We start from the raw sequence: 12,496 nt of genomic DNA on the forward strand, positions 1-12,496 counted from the left end.
TGTTATAAATAGAAGCTTAAAATTTTTATCCTACAACAGAATGACTTCCACTTATCTGCAGTAACTGAAAATTTGAATTTTGTTCAGTTCTTCAAAGATAAAATGGAATGTGGGATGCTTTTTTCGAGCGAAGCTAGGGTAATTTATTAAAATTTATATATAAGCTTTTGTATGAAATGTACAATTCGTAACCAAACACAACACATTTTGGGATCTGTGTGCAATAACCGTAGCTATCAGTTTGTTTCCATAGATTCATCGCATCATTGTAACGACATTTTTCTTCTGTTTTCTCGAGGTCCCGGCTTTATGTTTGATCTTGGGCAGGATTACCATTTTTGCAGGACATTCATCAACCTGGTCCCTGTCGAAGCAACTCTTTTTATTACATTTCCTAGAATTTCATGAAATTGGACATAGAAGAAGAGTATGCTTTTACTTCTTTATTCTTGTCACTTTGGTTCGCTTTTTCTTTTCGAATCTCCGGAAATCCAACACTCGTGTTTCCGAAAATCGATCGAATCGAGCATAAAAAAACCGTCGCGAGCACACGGAGTTGACGAAGAGCGCTTCACTTATTTTAATGGTACCCGCTCTAATTGGAACCGGTGGCTCAAAAATCTGAGAAAAAGATTTATTTCGTGGAAGGTTCCACGCTTAACGGGAGGGGCTGGTTGACAGTATGTTCTTGCTTCTGCGAAGCTTTGCCGGGTAAAGCTCATCACGGGCAGCCGGTTTGCGTGTAATTTGTGTGTGTTTATTTTTATTTACAGCCAAAAAAGTGCCGTTTTATGTTTTGTTTTACTTTAACAATACTAACTTGTAACTGGTAGAATTTAGCATTAAGTAGTATTAATATGCAATGGTTTTGACGAACAAAAAAAAAACGATGTATTAATATATTTCTTCTCTACAATTTACAATTACCACACTGTGTGACGACACTGATCGTTGGAATCGATACAGTTCGGGAATCGAGGGTAACCCGACAGTGTTCTATCGACTTATGCCCGGCTCGACCGCCCAAACAAACAAGCTGCATACGTTCTATCTTCAGCAAAGACCGGACAATGGTGACACGTGGGCCGACATCAAGGTGAATCATCCGCTAGACTTCGAGACGATTAAGGAGTACAATCTGACCGTTCGTGTTGAGGTAAGTGTGCCGTGATCCTTAACTATTTCCGGCGAATATGCGCTGACACAGCAAAATGGTTTGTGGTGATGTTCGAAATAAATTTTCTTTGCTCTATGTTTCGTTTGAATTAAGTAATTAAATTCTTTCGTATGTACTCTTTTTTCTACATGTGTGCTATCAGGTTTTCCTTTTAATGGTATAACAGATATTAGATCGTTGTGCAGACATGCTCTTCGTTAAGCTTCAAGCGGTTCCTGGTACCGTGGCGGTTTTAGCATTAGATGTTTCTCGTTAAAATGGTTGCCGTAACTGTGTACAACGGACGATGTTGTAGTTTTTTTCTGACAATGCTATTCAAACAAGATTGACAGGAAAAATTGGAGTTGAGTGCCACGACATCGCTGAAATTCCTATGAAACACTAAAATCATCGTAATATTTGTTCCAGTTAGTTTTTATAAATCTAAGAAAACACTCAGACCAGCAACAAATACATTATACCTTCAAAAGTATCTGAAACAGGTAGCATTTGAAAGTGGTCTGGGACAGGTAACTAATTTAAAAATGTTCAGGCTAAAGAATTAAATAATGGGAAATTTAAACTTAAATGATTATGATATAGATATGAACCATACAGCATGGATATTTAGATGCAGAATTTTAGAGCAAATGGATATTTAGATACACTCAACATATACAGCAAATTTCAAGTAGTAGGAACTAGCAGAGTACAGTTGAGCAGTGAAAAGATGCGAGAAGTTTAAAAGAAACCATATTTTTTTTTTAAATTTGTAATGATCTAAATATCAAAGATATCCTATTTTTTGTAAAATGCAGGTGGGAGATCTTCTGCTGAGTTTTATTTCTAAGAAGAGTAACATCTGATACAGTTAACCGTAACGAGTATCGTGAAATTCAACATGCAATTATTATTTTGCAATCATTATCGGATGTGATCGTTTTTGCTTCAGCATCGATCCAGTATCAGCTGGTTCGGAATTATTGCTCACCCATCATAATCGCTCATCCACGCACTTACACAACGAAATATAGAACCTTTCGCGAAAAATTTCCATGCAAAAGTTTCTTCGCAAACTGTGCGTTATGAATGAAAATGGCATCTAACTTCTTCGAAAACGTGTGCGTTCCGGAGGATGATCCTCGTTATCACATTTGGCTAAGGTCCCTCTGGGGTTGAAGGTTAAGGGAAAATGTGAATCGAGGAAAAGTTTAACGCCGTACCGTGCTTCAGCTGGGCCTATTCGAGCGCGCAGAACATCTAGCAAGATGAAAAACGGCAAGTCAAAACTTTGAATTTGAATAAATTAACTTTTTGGCTGCTTTCCACTTTCGTTGCTCGTAGCATCACCACCGTATACCGGTTTTGGCTTGGCCGTAGCGCTGATAGATAAAGGTGATTTTTTGTTCCTCCGCTAACGCGATCTTTGCGCATCGCGTAGAAAAGTGAGTTCCAAGGATGCAGCGGGTGGGGAGTGGTACGAGGTTTGTGCTTTATGTTACAGATTTTTTCCCTTGCCCGCATTGCTCATTGTTTGGTGGGAGGAGTAGTACTTTTGCCTTTCGTCGAGTTAAACTCAATACGGAAGCCATACTGGTAAACTGTTCGCACGATGAGCCCTGGTTTCAAGGGCAATGCTAACAAAGTGAATCCAGATCTAGGCGATGCCATTTGAATTTTGGTGTAAATTGGCAAGATATTTTTTTATCGTGGTTCTTATGCAAAGCAAACGCTGCTGTAAGTGGAAACATTTTTTCTGTTGTTGCTGGTTGGATGATCAGTCGGTTTGCACTTGCATGGGCGGAAAACATTTGTGAAAAGCTCAAAAAGAATTTATTTTGAAATAAGCGTTATATTTGTGAAAGTTTCTCCGGCCCAGCTAGCAAAAGCGTATCACGATTGTTAAAAAAAGTACTGAACGTGGAGAAATCAAACGCAATGGTCGGAACGTGCCTAGTTGAAAATTTCCGCCCTGTTCCGTAATGGGATTCGCGCCCGATTCGAATGCGCTCGAATGAGTTCCAGGCCTATTTTGTACGTTTACGACCGTTGGTGGAACCGATGCGGGCAGAGCACTTGTGGAAGATGTTTGAAGAACCGGATGTGGCAGATTGGACGGATGTCGCCATTGTGCCTGCTTGCAAAGCCGCGAAAGGAAAGGAGAGTATGCTAGCCAGCACCGCGCGCTTGGCGTAAAGCAGAGTTAGAACTGCACTTTCGGGTTGCATGTTAGGAGTAGTTATTGTTTGGATTTCGTTTCTACCCTGTCCACGCTGAATTTGCTTGGATAGAGAATGAGTGTGTGTGAGAGAGACAGAGAGAGAGAGAGAGAGAGAGAGAGAGAGAGAAGGAGAAAAAACTCACACCTTCAACAAATACCCTTCGGGTGCTTTCAGGCATCACTGCTCCTAGTTCTCTCAATTTGCTGTAGTTCGTGGCAGAAGGAAAAAGAAATCAATGACTTCTGTGATTTCCTTTTTTGCGAAATCCTTTTGCGAATTGGAAATGGAAGCAACTTTTTGGAAGCAAACAACACGAATGGAATAGAGTCGATTTTGGTTTTTTTTCTTCTGTGTGTGCCTCCGTCTATTTCGGTCGGTTAGGCTACAGTTGCTTTTTGCTACTCCGAAAATCGGTTCGAGTGCTTTCTTGAACAACTTACCCACGCTTGAACCATAAACTGTACCCACGCGATAGTTGTTATGGCCATCTCGAGGGGAACAAAAATCGGTATCGACGGGCAGGTGAGAGTGAAGACTGCTTTCTGCTTCATATCGTATAAAAATCATTTTTACCCATTTCCACCGGTCTTCTGTAGGCGATATTCGTCCGCTTCACATTGGACACTCGTGCCCAGCACAAGTACACTTAACGCTCCCGAGGTCGAAGGATGAAACTAGTGTCAAGATCTTGGTATTTTTTACGCTTCTTTTTGATCTGGTTCTACCATCCAAGAATGATCGCCTTTCCGCTGAAGTTGATTTGCCCCGATTGGTTGGAGCAGCTCGGCGAACGGAAAGTTCTACCGATAAAGACGTGTTTAATTCGTGAGAAGTATGAACGATTCAAGTTGTGTTGCCCTCGTCCCCTTTTCTTTCACCCGAAATTGATACGATCAGCGAGTGAATGTGTTGGATAAGGATGTTGGTAGCGTATGCAGCCGGATTGGTGCAAAGAAAAAGTTCGTTCGTCGAGTTTTCGCTGGTACTTTTCGTACGGAAAAATCGGTTCCATCTGTGTAGCGGGCACATGGATTTGTGCAGAAACTTTTAATTAGGGCTGCAGATCCGTAGCGAGCATAACGGATGTCGTTTGCTTAAATTTTGCTGCAGACAGACGGTCGATTTTTCCTGCCAACTTTGCTGTTCTGTCCGTGGTACAGCTGTGCAGCGCACTTGCAGCTTGCTTAAATGAAGCGATATTTTCTTTCGATGTGTTCTGTGTTTATTTCTTTGGCTTTTCACCATCAGATCCTTCATTTCATATCGTATCCATTTTTTCTATTGTACCGAGCAGATCAGATAATTAGTTTGTTTTAATAACAATCTCTCTCAGCGTTTTTCGCTTCTCGGCTTTTTTATGCTTTATGCGCTCGATAAACATCGAACGCGGGATCACAAAGTTGGTACATTGAATAAATTGAGAGCAAATGAGAGCGAGAGTGTTGGCCGTAAACGGAAGTAAATGATTTGCCCCGAATTTTGCAAAACGTTTTCCCGTTCAGCCGAGAAGTTTGTGTTAAATGAGCGATGGACGAGCAGAAAATTGGATTCAGAATTTAACGCAGTATAAAACCGTTCATCCAATCATTTTGTGCGCGGTTTTTTTTAATTTCTTAATGAAAAGCGGAAGCTCCTCTAGTTCGCTTTCCACGCGGAAAAGATATACTTTTTCCCATCGAGTGTGGCGCGCCAACACTGTTGCCATTGTGTGTGTATATTTTGCGGTTTCGGAAATAAATTGATTATTAATTACGAAACTTTCATAGCTATAAATATGCATGTGTACCCTGTTGTACTATTTGGGGCATAATTTATTAAAATGATTTCACAAGCGTGAAACAGATTTATGCTTTTTGCGTGCAAAACAAAACAAAAAAAAGCACAACAAACAAAGGTAAAATGGCAGAGCATGCACAAAAGCGTGCCGGAAAAGCAAACATGATGAAGCAGCAGCGAGCTTCCCTCGCCCGAATTCGCACCAATTTTGCGGTAGTGCTTGTGGTGGCGCAAAGTGCCAACACAATCATAATAAGAAAGCCACGCTCGGCTGCAAATGATTTTAGGCGTAAAAATTTCTCCCTTTGAAGGTTATCCCCCTTCTCCCATCGGTCCCTTCGAAGGAGGACAACGAAAGCCACCAAAACGGAGGACAAGCCGAAAAAAGGAGCAGATCAAGCGGAAATGAAATCATATTGCCTCTCGTGAATGAAAAATGGAGACATTGGAATCCGACCGAAGCAAAGACAGTGTTGTGTGTGTTTTTTTTTTTTATTTGGAGTAAGGTTTGGGAAATCGTTTTCCCTTCCCGGTAGCAGAGTTAAGGAAGGACCGAACATGAGAGTAGGTGGATACTCTTCGGTGGAGACGCAACGAGTGCAAAGATTAATGTAGCATTAAATCCGTTTGCGATTAAACAAATCGTGTTTCGCCCGCTTTTGCCGGCGTTTATTCCACATTTGGAATGGTGAACGCGCCGAACTGTTCTGAAACTGGCACACGGAAAGAGGCGCGAGGGGAAGATTTTACTCTTTATTTGTATGCGCGCCTCCTATTTCAATCTTCACCGCCACCCCAATGTGGACCAAAAAACGAATTTACCAAAGCGTTTCATTAATTTGCCACCGTTGGGTTTGTGATTAAGTTTTGATTAGCTCCGAAATTTGGAAGTTGGCTGGGATGTTGCTTTTCTTTTAAATTTTAAACTTCCCAACCAACATTTGCCTGTGCTAATGGAACCATCGTGCGGGATGTTGTTATAGGTGTGTACCAAAATCCCGTACGACTGTTGTTCGCGCACTGTGTCTGCACGGCTAAAAGCCTCCGAACAGGCACAAATATTTGCGGTCGACGCTGATGTCGCTGGGGAGTAATTTTACAAAATTGATTTGTGGTATTCTATGAAAAGTTACTCCATTAGCAGCAGGAAAAGTGAACCATTACCTCTTGTATGTGGGTTGGGAGGGGATTGTTTGGTATGTCGTTTCAGTATGTTGACTGTTAAAACTTTTCACCGACTCGGGGATCCTACACCTTGTTTGGCCCCTGCTTTCTTCCCTGTTTGCCAAAAAGTACGATAAACAGCGCTGTTTGCTTCAACGCAGCAAACAAAAAAAAGTGACCCCGGAATTCCGTTCCCCATACCCGGGGAAATGTTGGAATAGGCATAAGAGGGAAGAAAGGGGGAGCGTGTTATGGTACGAAACATAAAAATCTGCTCAACCGCAACGCGACATCCACAGGCAAATGGGGTCGTGGTGGTTCAAATGAAATGGCAGTGAAATAGAAGCGATATATATCTCGCACTGAACATATGACAGCGAATGCTACCCTGAAGAAGCATATAAAGTGACAGAAACAATGGTACCGGGTGGCTTGCTTTTGTACCTTTAAAAAACATGCCACACATACCAGGGACGACATGCATCTCCACGTGCGCTCTAGTAACGGAAAGTTTTTACCGATGAAATCTGCGCTGTAACATGTGGGAAGATATTGTTCAGCTGTTTATTGTGGACGCAAACAGGCCACACTAGAGCTGGCCTGTAGTGTGCCGAGGGCAGAAAAATAGAAGAAAAGACGATGAAGATGTATTGTTATCCATTTTCTAAACGGAGTGCACTATTACGGGCTTCATCGTTTGACTAGTAATAAAAGTGCCGTAAATACCGTGCATAAATTTAAGTATTCATTTTTTTTTTAATTAGAATTTGGAATGCTAGTAATGTCGTTTGGATTTTTGATCGTTTTTGATTTCATGATCATCATATAGATATTTAAAGTGGACATATTTGCAGTTTGTTCCATTAAAGGATGAAAACATGTCAATATCAGTCCCAATGGGTCTTTTGATTCCTAGAAGATATTTTTAATTTTTTTTTGTGCAATATCTCTAATGCAGACCTTGGTACTTATTTACTACAGCTTGAACGATATTTTTCGCCAAAAATGCAACACTCGCTCACGGGTAAATAGCAAAAATCAGGTCCCCTTGTGCAACCGTAAATGTCACTGCACTAACCTGCGGTGAAGGTGATCCATTAACCCTCGTACTGCCGTACTGTGTACCACACATACTCATACATGAAGGCTCAGTCAAGACCTTGATGAATGAAGCAGCAAATTATGAACACCTGCGGTTGGGTGACGTTACACAATTTCCCAATCCTGTCCGGTACCCCTTCAACACTTCGTAATGCAGTACGTTCTGGAAACAAAGAATCATTACCGGCAGTGCCATTCCACGGTGTATCACAGAATGGGGCTAGTCAGGTCGAGAAAATACTCCAACCCCATCCCGGACGACATTGTCGTCCATTCGCATATTTCCGTCCCGTAAAGCTTACTCTTTTAAAGGTGTGGTGATTATGATGATGAGAAGTACTTTATCTTTCCATCCAAGTACATAGAGTCGCCCCGGACGGTTGTGGTTTTACAGCATTCCTACGGCCAAAAGGCGCTTGAGGAAAATGTTCAGACCCCCTCCCCCCACCTGATTGCCGTGAAGTATGCCAACACGACAAACAGTTTTTCCTTCCGCTCGAATCGCCTACTGCTGTAGGCAGGTAGCGTGTACTCCGGAAATCTAACTAGAAGCCAGACACGGACAGTAGTAGTGAAGAAATCTAAATTGCTAAAAGATCAATGCTCACAAAAGCATATCAAGCAGTGCAGTTTTGAGGTTGAATTTTTCATATTTCTGAAGTACACCGCATATTTTTGGATCGCTGCAATCAAAAGCTATCATATCTATTTCCCCTGATTCCGTTGTTCACACCCCGATGGCTTTAATATCAACAACGAGAACACGTTGCTCTGAACAGATTTGTGTTTTATTTGCATTGTTTTTTGTTTCACCAACAAAACATGTACACAGTTGCAAATCCTGCGCCAACCGGACGACCCCGGCTTGTTGGAATTAGCCGGTTGATGATTTGATGGCCCTCGAGTACAAAACCATAAGCCCTTCACCCTCATCAATGGGTTGTCGCCAAGTGGATTATATCCGCCACCGACGCGTGAGAATTGGAGGTGAACCACGATCTGCTTATTGTGGTTCCGCCTCTAGGGTGGTGGTGGTCGAATCGTGTTGTGGCAACCTTCCAGACACGCACCCATCTTAACACTGGCGGTGGCATTTCGATTGTGCGGGCAACAGCGGCAAAAGCACATCGAGCATCGGCACGAGCGAGTCAGCGATATATCCCAAAGGCAGTCCCGCTCCATCTAATGCAATCTAATAATAATCCATTGAATGCACTTTTGTCACGACTGTGCGAGTGGGAAAATTTGCATATAAATTACATTTTCATAAATTAATACGAAATCGGGCGACATAGATATTCCGGAAGCTATAATCTATTTATCTCCAAAGCTTTACGGGGAGATGGAAAACTGTAGAGCGCCAGACCGGCAGAGTGCGTGAGAGTGGGAGCGAGTGAGATCGAGGGAGAGAAATAGTTGATGTAGATAGGGCAAGTGGAAAGCCAGTCGTAGCAGCTGTCTGTGAGTCGAATGCCTCTAGAGAAGCAAGGCGTTGATGATGACGATGATGTTGGAGCGATAATATGGTATTCTCTTGCGTGAAGGGATACCGAGCAGACAAAGGCTAAAGGTATCGTGGAATTGGGAACGCCATGGAGTTGATACAGCTGAGGGCCACAAGAGAACGACAAATTCTTTGATGCAGTCCCACACGACCGAAAGTGTTAATTTTGTGGCACGGCAAACCACCTTCCCCCAAAACGGGTTCCGAAAGGAGAATAAATAAAATGACACAATTTCTCGATGCGCTTCTAGACGTGCCCTCCCAGAACTCCCATGTAATGGGAACAATAGGAGAGAAATGTAGAACAAAATTTAAGCTTCCATTTATTGTTAGCGCGTGAAGTTTCCGTCGTGTCGCAGTGCTGCAGCCACGTTTTGCATTTGTAAGCATTGAATAAGAATTGTGTCAGTACCACGATAGTTCTAATTGGGCATCATGTAACCGAAGCGTAGAACGTTGTTAATGAGCTCTTCTTGTTTCGCAGATCGGCGAGATTGTGCGTTTTTTTTTCGGTGTTCCATTTTTTCGTCTCCATTTTCGGTGCCAGCCACCTTGAGTGTAATGAACGGAAGGATATTGTTGCGAGAATAATTATGGGGCGTAGTTAAGCGGCTTACGGGGCCATGGTGAACGTGTACATTTTGTACCATCTCGTGCTACGGAATTGTCTTTTGTGCCGGATTATTGAAGTGCTCACTGGTTGGGAAATGATTCTACATCGTATAAAAGGTGTTTTAATCCGATTCATTACCGACCAGTTCATCGCCAAACGGTCTTAGTGTAGTGAAACAAAGAGTAGAAATATAATATGAATATTGGTTGTAGATTGAGAAATTGTATTGTTTGAAGTTGTGCCAAGCAGATGATGCTTACGCAGGACATTAATTTGTCTGTTTTCTAGGAGGTTTTCACACTATGGGGTCCACATTTTCATTTGATGATGTAACAAGTGCATCGTGTAAAGATCTTTCCAACTGGATAAAATGAGAAGAATGAGCTCAATAAAGCATCTAAATCATAGTAAAAGCAAATAAGGAGAATAGATGCCTTAGCAGTCTCTGCATCACGTGGATGATGCTAAGCGAAACCATCGAGCAGTGAGCACCGCTAAGATAATAGCATTAAAAATGATTGGCCATTTTTGCTAGCAAAACAATCTTTTATTATAATAAAGGACAAAATTATACGATAAATTGGCGGTCTGCTTCGTGTTGCTTACCGTTAGCGTCACTGATGATGCTAGCCGGTCATTAGAGTAGCGGCGCATTAATGTTCCTAAGTACAGTGCCATTTTTTCTGTAGTGGAAAGTTCCAAAGGAAAAGCGGGACATTGCAAGCAGGGCACACTCAGCCATCGTTTTTCTTGCGTTGGGTGAAGAAAACCTGTCCCTGGCAGTGCCCTCTTCGGTATGCAGAATGGTTGGCTAGTGGCTGGTTCGATGATAGATTATGCTCCCGGTCGGAACTGGGTCATCTCCGATTATGCAGTAAACCGTACGAGAGTGAGGAAGCATAATGTGTACGAGCAAGTATGAGCCATACCCTCGGGGAGAGAGGAAAGGGAGGGTTGGTTGTTGAGCCAAGATATGGGTGAAGTTGAATATCTTACGAGTATTCGTCTAGACGTGCATACTAGTTACCGGAAGCTAGGATGATCTTGAGATAAGAACACTGCAGGCAATTTTGTGTGTAATATCGAGCATTTCATCGATGTTTGTACCTACTGCTTCGGTTGTCTGGTAGAGGTAGAGAAACTAATGTAAAATATGCCATAGGTGAAAGCCTTGGCAGGAAGGAGTGAGTGTCGTGTAAGACACTGAGCTTACAGTTTCCCCTCAGCAGTGCATAGAAATCATGTTAACCAAAAGGATGATTACTTAACTTGTTTATCTGCATCATTTTGTATCAGCATCCTGTTGCAGCATTTACGAAGTAGTGGCAGTGATTCTATGTGCTTTTACAGTGTGTGTGTTAGTGCAAGCAGGTTTGCTGACGTAGTCGAATGCAGACAAAGTTCCATTTGCAAGGATCCTTAACGTTGCGAATCTTGGATAGTTGCAAAAAGTTGGCAGAAGAACATAACTAAATAGCGCAATGCTATCTGCTGCATCGGGAGCTTTACTAGCTAGCGCCGTTCGTTAGTGTCTCTCGCTGGATGTAATGTAATTTAATTTCTTTCGTTGCCGCACCTTGGACCCTCGCTACCTAAGGTTTATCGCTCACTGGGGACTCTAGGTTTGGAAGGCGATTGCCATGATTGATAGTAAATGGACGCTGGAATCCACGGCGATGAGTTCGTAAAATGAGTGAAATGATCGATTTTAAAAGCCACCAGGCGTCTCCATTTTCCGGCGCTAGCTCAACAATATCGTCGCCGCCTGCACAAACGGGAAAAGTTATGTCTTTGTTTCAATTGAAACGCGCCACAACGTGCAACCATTCCCAAGAAAGTCTCCCCTGGGGGGAATAGTTGTTTGTTTTTTTTGGAGGGGAAACCGTTTTTAAAGAGCGATTAAAAGCTTCAAACACTTTTGATGGCAGTTTTAATAGGATCAAATTGTTTGGAATGTACGCGGGTATCGCGTGCTGCTTGGTGATTGCGAAAGTTTAGCGGCTCTGCACAGTGGCATCGTGAGCGAAACACACACAGATGTATGCGCGATTGGGTCCGAGCAGTCTTGGATGCGGTGGGAAAGATTTTTCGTTATGGCGTTCATAAAACAAAAACGCTTGCCAAAGTTCCTTAATGTATTTATGGTGCGCTGTTCGGCAGGAAGCAGATTGTGTGGAAGATAGATGACACCCGCCGAAGCTTATTTAACGTTTTGCAGGCAAACAATCCTGCGAAGGCTATCGGCTGGGTCATTTCAGGTTAAAGTAATCTATTGCTAGTGTTGTGCATTAGAAGAGTTAGAAATTGTGGCTGTTTTGAATGTCTGAGTTAGAGTAATTGCTATTTTTAAAAGTAAAAAGCATCCAGCCAAGTTAGTGCTGCTGCGCATGCAAAGACGCGTTATTTCTGGAATCATCATTAGACATTATGCACACGCATCCATGCATACATAAAATAGCGACGAACCCATAAAAATGATTGCAAGTAATTTCAAAAGTTAGTACCTAGCTTCGACGCTTTGATGTCACGAACAATTGCATAAAAGGCATGGAATGGCCCTAAAAACGAATAAATGTAATTGCTATCGTTAACCAACCAAAACATGCTATCGCAATAGAAATGAAGCAATCCTGATCGGCGTGCCGTGCACTGTCTCGCTGCCAGACAAATATTCTTCCAACAAAATAACGTGATTGAAAGTTCAGTCTGGTTTCATTGCGCTGTGCATGGAAAAGATTATAAATGCAGCTTTGTCTTATTATTCTCATCACAAACGGCAGGAATTCGAGCAAAAAATTTGCATACCAAACAATAAGTATGAGGGAACCTCCATATTCAGTTTTGTCGTGGTAAACCCTCCATGCACCAGCTTTATTCACAGAAGCACACAGGGGTTTGTATATTTGTTTACCTTACGCCAGAGCACACAACACACACACACACACACACACACACACACA

General features: G+C 42.3%; 1 protein-coding gene across 2 annotated transcripts in view; it reads left to right on the top strand.

Annotated features, from left to right (window-relative positions):
• LOC128710887 (neural-cadherin) overlaps window positions 1-12,496 on the top strand; it is a 188,891-nt gene that overhangs the window by 44,163 nt on the left and 132,232 nt on the right. For both annotated transcript variants that reach the window (XM_053805742.1, XM_053805744.1), the window contains one exon: window positions 967-1,156. In XM_053805742.1, coding sequence (XP_053661717.1) covers window positions 967-1,156 — 190 coding nt within the window. The remainder of the gene's footprint in view (window positions 1-966; window positions 1,157-12,496) is intronic.

This window comes from Anopheles marshallii, chromosome 3, assembly GCF_943734725.1.
Source record: "Anopheles marshallii chromosome 3, idAnoMarsDA_429_01, whole genome shotgun sequence".
Lineage (NCBI taxonomy): Eukaryota > Metazoa > Arthropoda > Insecta > Diptera > Culicidae > Anopheles > Anopheles marshallii.